General features: G+C 41.9%; 1 protein-coding gene across 10 annotated transcripts in view; it reads left to right on the top strand.

Moving 5' to 3' along the window:
• The window catches only part of LOC110979571 (regulating synaptic membrane exocytosis protein 2-like), an 86493-nt gene that overhangs the window by 46833 nt on the left and 23772 nt on the right, over nt 1-15888 (top strand). For 4 of the 10 annotated variants that reach the window (XR_002598212.2, XM_022235499.2, XM_022235496.2 and 1 more), the window contains 8 exons: nt 5118-5337; nt 8187-8310; nt 9085-9173; nt 10172-10350; nt 10609-10742; nt 11463-11628; nt 13292-13535; nt 14078-14152. Coding sequence is in view for 9 of the 10 variants with exons in the window: in XM_022235499.2 (XP_022091191.2) it covers nt 5118-5337; nt 8187-8310; nt 9085-9173; nt 10172-10350; nt 10609-10742; nt 11463-11628; nt 13292-13535; nt 14078-14152 (1231 nt within the window). In the remaining variant the exon portion in view is untranslated. The remainder of the gene's footprint in view (nt 1-5117; nt 5338-8186; nt 8311-9084; nt 9174-10171; nt 10351-10608; nt 10743-11462; nt 11629-13291; nt 13536-14077; nt 14153-15888) is intronic. The other 6 variants (XM_087133806.1, XM_022235498.2, XM_087133804.1 and 3 more) reach the window with 5 other exon arrangements.

Genomic DNA, 15888 nt, shown 5'->3' with positions numbered 1-15888 from the left:
GTTATTGACACTTTGACTGTCAAAAAATTTGTTTTCAATAAAGAATAATGTGTGTGGATTCTCAGCAAAGGAATTCATTTGTTTCAAAATGCATGCTGTTTGTATGCACACATAGCACAACGCACGAGTGTTGCTACAAGCATTTCAGGAGAGAAATAACTAATATTTTTGGAGAAAAAATTTGACGAGCATCGTTTTGTTTTCATTTCTGTTGAACTCATTTTACAAGGTACAAGAAGCTTTCCCCCAAATTTCACCACACGGTTCAAATCTATGAGAAGTAGAGTTGGTTTTTTTTGTGTGTCGTGAGTTTGTTAGAAGTCAGTTTTGTTGAAAGTTAAAGTGTTTCACTTCATCAATAAGTTCTGCCATCTTGCAGCTGTTCCAAACCTTCTTTCGTACGCTTTGTGTTTCTTGTTTCTACTGACCTTCAACATGTTACAGCATGCATTTATGCTATAGCGGTTTCACTGAAAACTGCTCAAAGATGGCATGGTCCATTGTCTTGAAATGTTGGAAGTGTTGTGTTGTGTCCTGTGGCCATCACAAAATCCATCTCATGTTCTCCAGTCTGGATAATGCTCTGTGCATGCATTCCTTTATCAAACATATTGATCATGAGAGGCATCACATTTACTGTATGACAAACACGGGCGATTCACAGTACAGTATGCCATCAAGAGAACGAAAGAAATGCCGTATTGGCATTGCATTGTTGGAAATGCTCCTCGATTCTGTTCGCCGGCTGCACCTGGGTAACCTGCATTATTTTCTTTGGAAATATTTTCAATGTGTTTCCATTTTCAAAATAGCCAATATTTGTCAGGGAAGATTCCTGACTGTATTTTGAGTAGCAGTTTCAGTGAAATCATTACTTCCTTTTATTACATCCTAGTCTAGCTAAAACTTCATTGTTGATATACACTCAAGTACAAATCACAGCAAGGCAGCATCAACCATGAACTAAAAAAAATAGCATCTCCATAGCAACTTCTTGGTGGCGCACTGCACTGTATTGTGAATTGCCCCTAGTTAAGAAAATAAGGAAAAAAATAAGCCAATTTTGTACTTGTTCAATGTTGTGTACACTTGGATTATTTCATACCACAAATTGTCAGGTCAAGAAATAACTCAAACAGGTCCTGAAAAATCTGACTTAACCGTTCAAGGATTTGAGATACCTGTAAATAAGCCGAGATTTGTATCAGAGGGAGAATCCTACTAGTGGCTACCTTAACCAGGACAAATATTGTATGAAAAATTATCACACTGCCCCCAAAAAGAGAGAGAGAGAGAGATTCACATATAAAAATTGGCAGATAGATCTGCGCATGTGATCACTGGACATGTACACTTTGGAAGCTCCTGATAACAGTGTAAGTGATGCAGACAGTAACTGGCCTTTGATGATTATCCTTAACAGTGGTGGATCCAACATTTAGGGAGAAAACAGAAAGGAAGGGGGACCACAATAGATGTGACAGCTGAACACGGGAGCTGGGCATCTTTTTACCCATATGGAGAAAGATTTCTGTCTTTAATGTACATGTAATCCAGTAACCAGTTGAGAGTAGCCAAATGATGAGACATGACCCTCATCCAAAAAACAAAAAAAGCATAAAAAGGAAGTTGAAAATCGGAAGCACACTGGCTGTGCCCCTGTTTGGGTCTGATAGTGTAGCTGACAAAATGCTAACATTGTTACCAGAGGCTTCTTTTAGTAAAATGAATGCAGTCTTCCTGCATGTTCTTTGTATTTTTACCCATTCTCGGGAGATGGCCTCATGTGAGTGTATCCCATAAAACCTTCCAAGCAGACAGTGAGGCATTGTGACTGCAATTTGAGATGAACCCCTCAATGCACCCCCCCTCCCCTTTAGCCCATTCTCTTTGACAGACAACGTTCAAGTCAAAACCACAAAACTTCCCCAGGGGAAAAATCATAAACACCTTGTTCAACTGCCTTGCCATAACGCCATTAATGAAAGTCTCTTGCTGTCACTCGTTAAGTTTTGGGTCGCCATGCGTGACGGTTGTCCGTGACGTCAATAAGAAAGCAAGAGCCAGCACAAGTCAAGCAGGTTTTTTTTTTCCCCCCAAGTCGGAATTAACTGGGGGAGGAAATATCGCTTCAGCTTACCAATTAAATCTGTCACAAGCAGGCCATTAAATAACCAAGGCCAGATGTGTGCCCATAGTCTTCCATTAACAATGGGGATTAGCCGTTCGTCAAATATTCATGAACGGTGCCTCATTTCAAAAGCACCGATTACTCATCATGCAAATATGGCGCCCTCCATAATTTATCTTGAAGTTAATAGAGGTCAGACAAATATGTCTGTATTGACCATTTTGGATACAATTCTTGATACTAGATGTCTGTCTTGAAATTTGTAAGATGGAATTGCTGAACATGAAATACAGCATTAATACATCTAAATTTTCTTGGACTTTTTTATAGGAATGAGAAGCATGGATAATCTTTCTAAAATTAAACTTAATTTCTTCGGTACATGACAGTGATACCAATGAGTCAGTAAATGCCTAGTTGAAACAAGGATGAATAGAAATGGGTTCTTGTGATGAAGTGGTACTGAGGTGACTTAAACATTTTAGGAATTTGAAGTGCCCATTCACTTGAAAGAAAAATCCCTCTCATGTGCACTTGCAATTTCAAACTGACAGCCTGATAAGATTGCTCTGCATCAAGTGTTAAATGAGGTGAGTGCATAGTTGCACATCACTGGCAGATTGTGGCAGGGCTGCTTAACAGAATTGAGCATATTGCTTAGCAAATTGGTGGGAACCAGCCAAGTGACTCTAATGTTGTACTTTGGTTGGTAACTACCTCATCAACTGAGAAACAAAACAATGCCAGAAAAAAAAATTCAATCTAAATTGATTGCAAAATTGGAGAGCTTAAAATTACCTAGGCCCGTTTTAGAGGATACGTCTTCAATCCTTCAAAATCCTCCAACTGCCCCCAAGAAAAAAAAATTGGGTACAGCCTCAATCCTCCAAAAGCTAATATTTCTTGAATATGTTCTTTGGAGGGGTGTCCAATCCTTCAATCCTTCAAACTCCTCTGGCAATTCCTATGATTATGTTGAGGCAGTGTGAATGGTATCCCGGAGCAGAATGGAGGATTTTACATGAATTTATGCATGGTTGAACATAAACAACACAAGGTCTAATCCACAACCTTGAGACAGTGCATCCTTTGCAATCAGCAATGCAATTTTGCCAGGCACCCTCAATCCTCCAAAATCCTCCAAAACCGCCTAGAGGATTTTGAGGGATTTGGGATGGTCTGGGTTAATTGCTTCAGGTTTATTTAATGTACAGGTACATGTACTTGCTTGTTGCTTCCAATGTGTTGGGGACAGAGAAAGAATGTGTTTACACAGTGCACATACGGTATTTGCATGCTGATTGGACATGTATTCTGAAATTGAAAGTTGAATTTGAAGAAGAATTTGAAAAACCCCATGCAGGATTTCCCATTAAAAAAAAGAAAAATACTATTGTGAATTTGAAAGCTTGACAAATGTCACACATGATTTCAACTTTAAAAAAGGAAATACAGTTTTGAATTGTGAAAAGCTTCACTCACAATTTCAACTTTAAAAAAGAAAATATTAAAATTTCAGTGTAAGAATTGTGAATGTAATATTTAGTTCATCACTCAGACACTTATATTTGATCACTTTGTGATCAAATGAGAGTCATGAAATAATTTCTAACAATTAAAGACAGCTTAGACATCAAACACATATCCGTGGCATCAATCATGGACATTCGAATTATTATGAAATGTAGAGAGGGTTATACTGTCAAACACCGACCTCCGACCTCAGTGCACTGCATGCTGGGTTAAAAAACCTTAGATACCAGTGCTTAGTTGCCATTGGCTGGATAGGTTGTTGCTGTGGAGAGGGTTGCCATGCATGCGTCTGCCCTGCTGCTGTAGTTGTGGTCACCTTGATTTTTTTTGGCCCTCTTCCTTCCATTGTCCATTTTTTCCCCGCCTACACAATGCTCTTTTTCTTTTTTGGATATTTGTCAATATTTGTTTTGATACTGGAGTTTGTAGAGTAGCAGGTGATTAATTCATATTTTGCCATTCTGTGTGCATTTTTTTATTGTGTTTGTGGCATTTTCAATGCTTGACTGCTGGTGCTGCCTTATGGCCACCCAGAAATAAAAACTTGTTTATTGTCATGTCAAAATTACAAGAAGGTTGCGATTTAAGTGGTGACAGCATACAGAGTTGGGCAAGTCGTTGTCCCTTGCGCTCAGGCTTGCAATTCTATACAAGTTGATTTTAAAAAAGTGCTATTAAAGGGAAAAGTCATCGACCATTCCTGACAAACATTCCAGCTTCTTTTTCAGTTTGTCTCATTTGTGTGTGCATGAGCGTTTCAGTAACAACATTGAGGTGAATTTGAGAGGGAAACAGGACAGGCCATTTTCACAGAGCTGTGAAAAGCATGCAACACTTGCCGATCACTTTCAACTTTCACTTAGCAGAAACAGGTCACCAGCCCAAATGTCATGCAAGGTACATGTGCATTTGCGGTGACTGGTTCTCGGCCATTTTCTGCTTGTCTGCCAAGTGATGTTAATATCGTTTGCAGCTCTGTGAAGGTTGGCCCTGGTATGTTTTCCGGTGTTGAAGTTCTTGCAAGTTGCCTTCAATTAAACTTGCCTGCATCCTTCAAAATCCACCGAGAGATTTTGGTAGATTTTTTTTACAATTGAGGAAGGCAATGTGTGGTTAGTGTTTTTTTATGTGACCCTCAGATGCCCTCCGAAAGTTGAAAATACAAAGTAGTCCCATTTGCTTTTGCTGTTGACTGATTCTTTACCACTGGTGGATTTTGAAAGATTTGGAAGGTTTCTTTCAAAATGACCTTGACAGCTATCAATCTTCCTTCTGTGTTTTATAATTTTCACTCTCTAACCAAATCAGAGACTTTTGCGGAGTTTCAATTTTCTCATCTGAAATTAGCATTACCCTCATAAATAAATAAATAAATAGCATAGAAACTTTTCAAAAGTTTCAGTTTCCAAGTCTCACTCCGACCTCGCCTTGTGTCTCCCTCATGAATATTCAGCAACCAGTCACGTGGACCCCAGACCTGGACAACAACAGGTTGATCGGGCACATGATCCTGAAGAAGAGCCAGGGTGACAGCTCGACGCCGCAGGACTCTAGTGCCATCCTGGGGCTGAAGGTCAAAGGCGGCAAGGTCAAGGAGGCAGGCAAGCTGGGTGCCTTCATCTCCCGGGTCAAGCGGGGGAGCATCGCTGACACCGTCGGTCATCTGCGAGCAGGTAAAGGCAGGCCCCACCTGCTGGAGCTGATATCATGGAACTTGGTACATTATGCTACAGATCTGTGACGTACATGAAGCTGTGCACTATACTCGTGGCCAATTTCATAAAATGTTGTTTGGCTGTGCAACACTTTCATTATATTGAACATTTTGGATGACAATAATTACGGCAGTTCCTTCTTTGTATAACATCGGTCATTGCATAGTTGTTAAATGTGAGCTCTGTCTGCTGCCATTTTTTAAAGTTTCTGTCTTTTCTTCATTGGAACCAGACAGAAAATCTTGAAGGTCTCTCACAGTTGGACATTTTTGATTACCTACTGTGACTTGTTAAGTTGAGCAATGATGAGCCTTAACTGGACTTTACTAGTCAGTAAAATACATTCATTTCTGATATTTTGGCACAACGTACGCCCCCTAAAGGGAGTGTATATCACTAGCGGCGGAAGCTGGGGGTGGGGGGTCAATGCCCCCCTTTTTCGACTGGGGGAGGCATCCTCCCCCATTTTTTTCAGGTCCTTTAATGGAATGGGGCTTACTGGATTGACTGATGGTGTGACAACTTTCCCCCACTTTGAAAATCATTCCGCTACCATTCCTACATATGTTACACCATGATTTGTAGCACAAGTCACTGACATATGGAGTGCGTAACTTTCTTGAAATGTGCCACAATTTGTCACACAACTTATGCAGTAAAATGCGGCATACATGTAAGTGAAGTGTTGGACATTGGTTGATGTCATTAGGGTGTAATCATAACACCTGTTCATAATGTGACACATACCACAGAGTCAAGTCACGATATGATACCGCTATGCTTGATCATGATTGGCGTCATGAACAGAGATTGTTACAGTTACGGAGGCTGTATGTGTATATATCAAGTCTTAGGCTGCATCCGAATCTCTTGTCTAGAGCTAGGTCTAGGTCTTCGCTCCCTTGGAAATGCGTGGAGATGTGCAGACAATAGACCTAGCCGTAGCTCTGGAAGTCCGTTTCGGACACGACCTTAGACTAGTCTACAAGTTGCACTCATACACACGTTTTAAAGTCTTTCTCATATGTACCACTCTGTGCCAGTGCTATGTGCTTGTACTGTAGCTACTTACTTTTTTCAACATTCACTGGTCATTTTTTTTTCAGTTTACAGGAGACATGTACGTTGACCACAAATGCAAACGTCTGTGTCTTGAAATCATTTTTCTTCATGTGTATTTACCAGGGCAGATCAATAGGTGGGGCAAACAGGGCCTGAAGGAACAAAAAATATTTTATTTTTTTTGGTTTTGAAAAATAATGAGAAAAAGGTGATCAATTTCAGTTCCCGCTCTTCCAAAATTATGTACCCAAAATATAGCCCCACCTCTCAGAAAGACAATGAAAAAATGTCATAAACAAACGTTCAAAAATTTTGGCCTCCCATAGAAACAATTTTTGCTTCTGGATCTGACCTTGTTTATTCATAGTCAAGTATCACGCTACATGTACATGTTTTTGTATCATGATGGCATATTGCTGCATTCTGGTATCAAGACTATGGATATGTACATGTAGGTGTTTCCCTAATACACCCCTGCATGGCATATGTGTATCCAAAATCTTGGGGACAGGTGCTTATTGAATTGTAGTTCTTAACACTCTTCACATGCCAAGCCTGAGTCGTCCAAACTAAGACACTCAAGCGCTTGGATTTATGAAAGAAACAGTCAGTCAAAATTGAAAAATCTATAATGCACATGTGAAAATCAGGAACGCATGTGCTAGACACCATTTCGTAATTCCTCAGTGCGAACAGTGGTTCATTTCAATCTCCATTGACACCAATGGGTGTCCGCCTAGGAATTCGCGTTTACCTTTTCAAACACTTGGCAAGACAAGTGTGCAAAGACCATTAATAAATTATAAACTCTCAGAATTCCTCTTCTAAGTGCATTAAAGCATGCGCTCTTTGGTATCACAAAAAATTGTTGAAGTGTACAATTGATAAATCAAATCAGAATGAGTTCTAATATTGGCATCCTTTAAACTCTTCTTCCCCAGTTGAACATATCCTTGTGCCGTCTGTGTTGATAGTTTTCCTCTCCCAGTGTAAATTTTCATTTCCCCAGTGTTCATGCTTGTGTGAGAGGTTGCCAAATGGGACCGGGGTTGCCCATAATGAATTTCTTCATTAAATGTGCTGGCCAGTAGCATTATACATCAAGTCAAGTGCACCAACACGCACGCAGGCTGTAAATGTCAGGAGGGATTTTAATAGCGGGAGTTGGTGTTCCGGTACTGTTGCTCATTTTGGCAATGATGGATGTAATCAAAGAGAGAAGACATCTAAAGAGGAGAAGTGCAGTGATGTTGTGGTTGAAAGATGCCAAGTCTTGTATTCCAAAAGGGTTACTACTTTCTTGAGTTCTTTTTGGATGTGATTGTCACTTTCTGTGTCAAATTGTTCACTTGGTGTGCAAGGGTCAAATTAGGCCCAGAATCATTTAGGATGGGAACTTATCCAGGATTCTACCCGTTTTGGGGGCAGAACTTCATTTTTTAAAAAGGGAGGATTCTCGAAATAAAAACTTAGAAAAAACTTTCCTGATTCACTTTTCCTATTTTTTGTACTTTGGGAAGTAAATATAGACACAAGTGATAGTGATTTAAAGCACTAAGCTGGATCTGCTCTCAACCAGGTATTTGTGTCCCTGAGCAAGGCAATTCATCAAAATTGGTCATCTCCACTAACAATATGAGCAGTGCAGTGTTACAGCCATGGTTTTCAGAGTGTCATTGGAATCAGCCTTTAAGACGTATTGCCAGAATAAGACGGGAGTGCTTTTTTTCTCTTCTTCTGCTTAGGGGATGAAGTTTTGTCCTGGAACGGACACAACCTCCAGGGCAAAGATGTCAATGAAGTGTACACCGTCATCTTTGAGTCCAAGAGTGAGCCGCAGGTGGAGCTGAAAGTGGCCCGGCCGATGGGGTAAGATAAAGCAATATGTGGGCATGAGTCAGTCGATTCCCACCATGACCGACATGTGGATTATCTTAGTACGTGTGGATTATCTCAGTACGAACGCGCAGGGAAAATCAGAACAAGAAACTGGAAATCAGACACAAGAGGGATAAGACTGAGTCAATTCAAATGATTGACTATTTGACCTTCCAAGTGATCAAATATTCAAATGTTTATTCAAAATTACCATAAAGCAGCAACAAAATGTGCCTGTTTGTGCTAAGGTCTACGGTACCGATCAGTGACTTTTTGGATGGGGGCTGTCCCTTAATAGTTAAAGGAAGGAGCAAGGGGTCCAATTGTTGTTTGGTCCACATTGCTTGTTTATCACATTTCACTAAAAGCAAAAAGAGAAACCCAAGAAGGAAAAGCTATTTTTGACATTGGTGTAGGGCATATGCATCAAATGCCTTTGAAATGGTTTTTTTTCAAGCAATTTTTTAATGGAAGAATTGAATATTTCTCCTTTTCTCCTTTCATTCTTGACTTCCGCCTCTGAATATCTGTTTTTGAAAATAAGTACTCCAATATTTGATGAATAGTCATATGTTCGGCACAGCTTAAGAAGAGGAATTTGAACCAAATACCCGATATATGCCCTATGTTCACGGAAAGAGCATGACCTATATACAAAGGACAATCATACTTCCTATTCTGAAATGTCACTCAGACATCATTTTTCATGATGAGAGATGCATCATTCAATTTCAATCTTTTTTTGTGTTCAACCATTCTTGGCAGCAGTGAAATGGACCAGACGACGCGGGAGAAACTTGCCCAGCAGTTCAGGTCTCAGCGACCAGACTCCATCACCAAGAGATCCAGTCAAAGTAAGCATATAGGCCAAAAATAGGTGTCATACTGTTGGCAAGTGGTTAAAGCACTTGTTGGGCAGAATTTTGCAGCACAATTTTTCATTTGAAAAATATTAATGCCACTTAGAACCAGAGCCTGAGACGGCTACACTTGTTAATCCAGGCTGTAATGGTAAATGGGCCTGCCTAGGTGTCAGTAGGGGTATTCCCAAGACATGGTAGTGTTGGTTCATACACCTGTAAAGCAAGTAGGACCTTGTTTCTCAAGTGTCATTACATGTAGACTGGGGGTGGGTTGACCAGTCTCAGTAATTACTTCCATCCCAAACTGTTGCTGAGTGTTATACTTGGTTTGATGTGCAGCTGTCTTTCACCTGTGCAGGCTCCACATTACCCTGTACATAGTATTAAAAGGAGTACACTGCGTGGTACATAGTTCCTTGAAACACCTAGTAGGTGGAGGGGGGCGTGGTTAAGTGTGTGTCTTGCACCTGGGACGGCTTGACTGTGTGTTCAAAGATCAGGCAAACTGGGTATTTGAGAGTAGCCTTAGCCTCAGACTTTTGAAAAACTCCTTGCTTGGTAACTAATTTATGGCTAGTTTTGTAGTAGGCATCTTGAACCTGTGTAGAATTTACATAGCCTGTGCCAAAAGGAACCCTATTCGGGGTAAAGCCTGATTCCCATATCGTTGTTTGTAATGCAGAGGGAACGCAGACACAGACACGAATGAAAGAGACAGTGCATGACATCATTCCACCCAAAACTTGAAACAAAATAGCGTCCAAAACTCCATGAGGGCATTGGCCCTCTGAAAAGAGCATTTAATGATACCCTATTCAGGGTAACCCAAGCCCTCCAAGAGAAACCTGTGCTGGGTGTATTACTTATACAGGTGCCTGTGGTTAATTGTGTAGGCTCCACATGGATGGTACATGTACATGTACTTGTAGGTTAGCCGTAGCCTGCCACAAGAAGCCCATGCTGGGTGTATTACTTGGTTAGGTGTGTAGGTGTTTGTTCTTGCGCCTGTGCAGGCTCCAGTGGCTATGAGTCCACCACCAAGCACAAGGAGGAGGAGGAGATACCACCACAGGTCCGGCACAAACGGCCGTCGGTCACCATCACGTCCCCAGGAAGCCCTGGGATGACAAGGCGGAATGGCTCACCTCTGGTGCAAGGAGACCTCCAGGTAAAGCACCTTTTTCTCCACTTTGCATTGAGATGCTTGTGTTTTTGAGCAGGACAGTTTACCACATATATATAAACTTTCATTCTCTCACTTTTAAATCTCTGTGACAGCTTCTCTTTGCCAAGCACTGAAGTTTATTCATATTCAAGCAATAGATATACCAGTGGTGATCTTATAGAGAGATTGAGGTGCCCGTTTTTGAGCAAGAAATATTACAAGAATTGTTTCCATCATTTATCCCTTATTTTAATCCTCTAGATGAAGCTGTGGTACGACAATACCAACTACCAGATTGGGGTGACGATTCTCAGTGTCAAGGGCCTGCCACCACGGGAGAAGACGGGTGACCTGCGCAACCCCTATGTCAAAATGTATCTGCTTCCAGAGAGGAGGTGAGGAACAAGACCTGATTTAGGATGTCGCTAACTGCTTAACCACTTGCTGCCGGGTGGATTTTTCTTGAGCAAGACAAGATGCCGGGTCCTTTTCAAGATTTTCCGTTTTCAAAATTCTTCAAAAATTCATCATTTCATTTAATGGCCGTTTATACCTACATGAAGGACTCTTTGGGCACTACTCTAAAGCTGACCGTTAACCTTTATTGACTTTTGAATATTTCAGCTAGGCCTGCAGCCTTGGAAAAAGAGTCCAGATTGTGCAGTGTTATGTAAGATTCTTTTGTTCCCGAAACTGGCACAGTGCACAGCTGACCTCTTTTCAATAGGGGCCAGATTAGCATGCAGTGGTGCTGTGTGGCTCATCACATTTGTCCCCGGTGGTAACCCGCTCACTCTAAATGCCTCAAACCGTGGTATACTGTTTCAAAACAAGGCTGGATTATCTTCACTATTGAGAGCAAAAAAATGTTGGTAATGCCCACCAGCTCAGTCTTTTGTGCTGAGCATGGTCACTTGTTATAAGGCCCAACTCTTTTGTCCCAGTTCCGAGCTCCCTGGCTCTATGTACTCAAAAGCGGGTCGTCCGGCAGGAAGTGGTTAATAGGTGATGATTTCTCTGTTAACAGAACTCCTGTCCAGTTTGTAATGGAATTTGCTCCATATCACCGCTGCTCATTTTGTGCTTTTTTGTATATTTTCTGCTTGTTGCCCTAGTGATGAGAGTAAACGTCGCACAAAGACTCTCCACAAAACTCTCAATCCCAAATGGAACCAGACCTTCCTGTACGGTCCCTTGAAGCGGTCAGAGTTCAAAGGTAACACCCTGGAGGTCACCGTCTGGGACTTTGAACACTATGGTGCTAATGAGTTCTTGGGGGAGGTAAGTTGCTTTGCAGTCTGTCACATCATGCATTTACATGAGATAACTTCAACATGAGAGTTGACTGGCCGTCTGTCCTTTCCATTCCATGAATGTCATACCGACTGCAATTCTTAACTCTGTGTGGTGAGGAGCTAACTGGATGACTGCATTTTTCAGTTGCTCATGGACCAGTTTGGTGTTGTGAATTTCCAAAACAATGTGTGCAACATGGGTGCAAGACAGATTGGACTGTATAGATCTAGACAGTGTTTCAGTCGACTCCATCTCAGGAACCCTTCATAAGACCAGTCAGCTAGATGTGCCTTAGGCTTGAGGTCAAAATACAGACGGTTTACAGCGCAGTCCCACTTGAATGGGGAAAAGGTAGATCTTGATCCAACATTTTGGTGTGATCTTTCCGCAACGAAACCACAAGTCGTGTTCCCACTTGCACTTGATCCACCTTTTCGGACGGAAGTGTCCTGCCCGAAAGGTCACTGAGTTCAGCATTGCACATGTGCTAGCTTGCTGAGTGCGCGCTGTGTGGCAGTGTGGCGTGCTGGGGCAGCATGCGTGTGACCCTGCAGTGTTTTGGGTGCAGAGTTCCTCTGATGTGACGACCTTGAATCGGACCGAATGTTCAGCCTAGTACGTTGTCTCTTCAAACTTTGCTTCCGTTTTTGATGCTCTGTCACACGCTGCAGGCTATACGCAAACACGGAATTAATTTTTGATGGAAAGCAAGTGAAATTACACAAATGAAAAAGGTTACAAAACAGAAGAATGCGCAACGAAAATTGCAAAAGGGCAAGGCACACATCGCAGCATGCATGCATTACGCATGCGTGGTGACACATTTTGCTAGCCCGTAGTTCAGCAGTTGTTTATTGTGCATGCTAAAAATTTCACATGAGCTACATGCCAAAAAACGTATTTCTTTGTTCATCAGACTGCAAAATTTTTGCGCCACTCGTGCACGGACAGATGTTGACAAGTCTAATTGCCGGATCAGATCCACCTTCCCATCTGATCCACCAATTGGGGGATCTGTATCCTGCTCCAGAGGAGGATCAAGAAAGGTGGATCTGATCCTGATCCACCTTATAACGGTTAGCGTTCCCACTACACACAATTGCTGGATCTGATCCACCACTTGGGGGATCTGATCCGCCAATTTGGCAAAAGGTGGATCAGATCCCCCAATTGGTGGATCAAGTGGGAACGGGCTGTTAGAGACATTTCAACGGTTGGTGTTAATCCCCTTTCATTCCATTTGTTGCTTGGTTTGGGACAGTTCAACGGTTTGAAAAGAACCGTTTGCCCTTGACCGTCGGTGGGGCTTAGAGTTTTCAAAGCGTTGAACGCTTTCAAAAGCGTTTGTATTTTGACCTCACGCCTTAACAAGACCAGATGAACAAGGATAATGGAATGCTTTTGGCACTGTTCATTTGAATGGTTTATGGCCTAAGACAGAATGACTTGGACTTGCAGGGACTTTTGATGGACTTGACTTCAACATTACATCTCGACCCTGCCGTATTGAAAATGTGAACCTCAGTTTGTATCACAAAAGAATAACCGGGGCATTTTATGCCATTATATTCAGCCTTTCCAATATCTTACACCTTTAATTTTTCAAACTTATTAACTTTCATGCACCTCCACCAACTTCCTTCTTGAGGTTATGTTGAACCTGGAGGCCGTACCCCTGGATGACGAACCCCACTTGTACCCGCTACGCAGCCACAACAAGCAGGTGCCCCTCCCGCTGGTGTCGCCAGTACCCGCCCGGCACCAGATGAAGCACCACTCCCACCGCAACAGCGACACGGGGAGCCGGGAGCAGCTCTCGTCCCCAGCATCAGGCGGGCGGATCACTGACAGCGAGTTCTCTGATTGGGATGATGGTATCGGAGTCGTTACTGGTAAATTTTCTCAGAATTTTGTGAAACTATCTGAGAAACTCAAAGCCTTAACCTTAAACTCACAGGCATGTTCACCAAGGACTCTCCTAAGTCCCTCCAAATCCCAACTGAGCAGGAATTTGGAGGAAGTTTCCTTTTTTGGCATGTTGTGAAGAAATTGAGCTCCATCTAATGTGACCATGTTGTACCTTAGTGATCTTCCATAATCCTCCAAACCATGTTGATGGATTTGAAGGATCTTGGAGGGTAGGAATTCATACAGTTTTCTTACTGTTGCTTTGTAATTCTTCTTTCTGGCCTTTTTGGAGTTCATTGGTGAAAAACAAAAAAATCTGCTTGGTTGGCAAAATTTTCATCTCTCAGCAAATCTGTTTGCCTTGGAGTAAAACTATGTCACTTTCATCGTGGTATCTCCCCATCTCATCATGTTGTCATGACAACATCTTCCTTATCATCTTTCCACTTCCTCCCGCCCTCCTTTTGTCATCTATTAATCTCTGCATAACATTCTCTTTTAACGTCTGAACCCTGTTGCTGTGCAGGGGCGTCGGTGGTAGGAGTGGGTGATGGGGCCTCTTCGCTCGGTGAGCGTCGTGCGACGCCACCCATGAACGAAGGTGACAGACCAATCCTGGTAGACCCAACCCCTGCTTGACACCTCTCCCCCCCCTTTTCACAGTCCCCCTCCTCGCTCCCTTGTTTTCCACTTTTTCATTTATTCAATTTTTTTTAGAATCCATCTCAAAACACTTTCTCATCAAAGTAGATTAACCCCCCTTTTTCTTGCTAGTTCTGTCCTGTTATCTGTTACCTTCCCCCCCCCAGGACAAATAGGGTAATTTTTTATTCTTTTTAAATTTTTCGTTGGGATTGCCTATTCATAAAGTAGCACTTTGCAAATGTTGACATCACTGACAAAGTCAATATTTACTTTCTTCCATTTTGATGTTGACAAATCATAAAACTGTAATATGCAGACATATGTACATCGGGGGAAAGAGTTTGCATGAAAATTCCCTCAAAGCAGGGAGACAAATACACGGAGAGTCTGTCTGATTTCAAGGATACAGTTTTGTCTGGAATTACCTTGAAATCTTATTCAGTTGTCATAGCATTAATTTTATTTCACATGTCAGTTTCAGGATAGTTTCTGAACCATCCAGTTCATGTCAACTAGACACAATTTGCTTATGGTTATGGTTTTAGATTTGACCTTTTGTTTGTGTTGACGTCATAAACCAACTGCGAGGGCTGTTCCTACATACACCTCCTTTGTCCTTGCTGTCCACCTGTGATGGTCGGTACTAACCTCACCCTTTCTGCTTGCTGCTGTCTGACCCGTCAATGCATGGTCAGCAAACCTGTAGTTGCAGCAGAGTTTTTCTTGGCCACAGAATCGCCCTTCACCCTGTGCCAGTCATTAGAAACCATGTCAAAGTTTGCTTTCTACTGATATACTTGACCTCTTACCTCTGGAAGTGAGATGTCTTGGGATTAGTTAAACCCCGTTTGGAAATTGAATGTTCTCCATGAGCCTCTTTTGTACATCATTTGTCTCCCTGATTCCCTTTTGTCCTGTTCTTATCCAGCGTTGCATCCCCTATCTAACCGAGCTTGCTTCAGGCTTAGTATGACCAAAAATTCCTGATATTTCTTTCATGTTCATTAGTGCAGTGGTTAAAAAATGTTCATGAAGTGACAAATAGAAGATTCCCTTCCCGCTTGGCCTCATGGAATGGAACATTCCATTTGTCATGTCATGAAATAACTCTCACTATTACACTTTGAAACACCCGACATTTGAGTATTATTGCCCATGTCCTTCTTACTCCTAGACAGTTTGTCCACTGTTATTCTTAGCATATATCCTTACTAATGCATTGTATCTTTCTCCAAGATCCCAGCTGCACCAGTAGAAGTCTATGTACTTTGCAAATTGTGCTCACCTTGAGCAACCGCCATTTGTGGCACTTTTTTTTACAAGAAGAGTGTTCCAAATCAGTGTGTCATTGCAAGTAAACCACAGGCACGGCCTTCTTGAGTTTGTCAAATATCTTGTAATCTCACTGAATGGAGTGTTAAACAAATTCTAACTTTGACTTCTATGTTACATTCTTCGGTCGCTTGAATGTTTTACTAGAGGGTCCCGGCACCAGTACGCTATTTACAGTTGGCTGACCCACTAACACCTCCGACTATTTCAGAACTGAGAGGGCATTTGTGTACCACTGTGGCCAAACATTATGGCTGTGGCTAGAAGTAATATTTTTGCCCAGTGGCAGCAGAACGATTTTCAAAGTGGGGGAGGCAGTTGTAAGACCATCAGGCATCAGCCATTAACAGATCAGTCCCT

This window comes from Acanthaster planci, linkage group LG02 (genome assembly GCF_054643075.1).
Source record: "Acanthaster planci isolate LZ-2023a linkage group LG02, COTS_SCS, whole genome shotgun sequence".
In the NCBI taxonomy this organism is placed as follows: domain Eukaryota; kingdom Metazoa; phylum Echinodermata; class Asteroidea; order Valvatida; family Acanthasteridae; genus Acanthaster; species Acanthaster planci.
The sequence above is the reverse complement of the archived record's forward strand: the minus strand, read 5'-3'. Positions and strand labels throughout refer to the sequence as shown.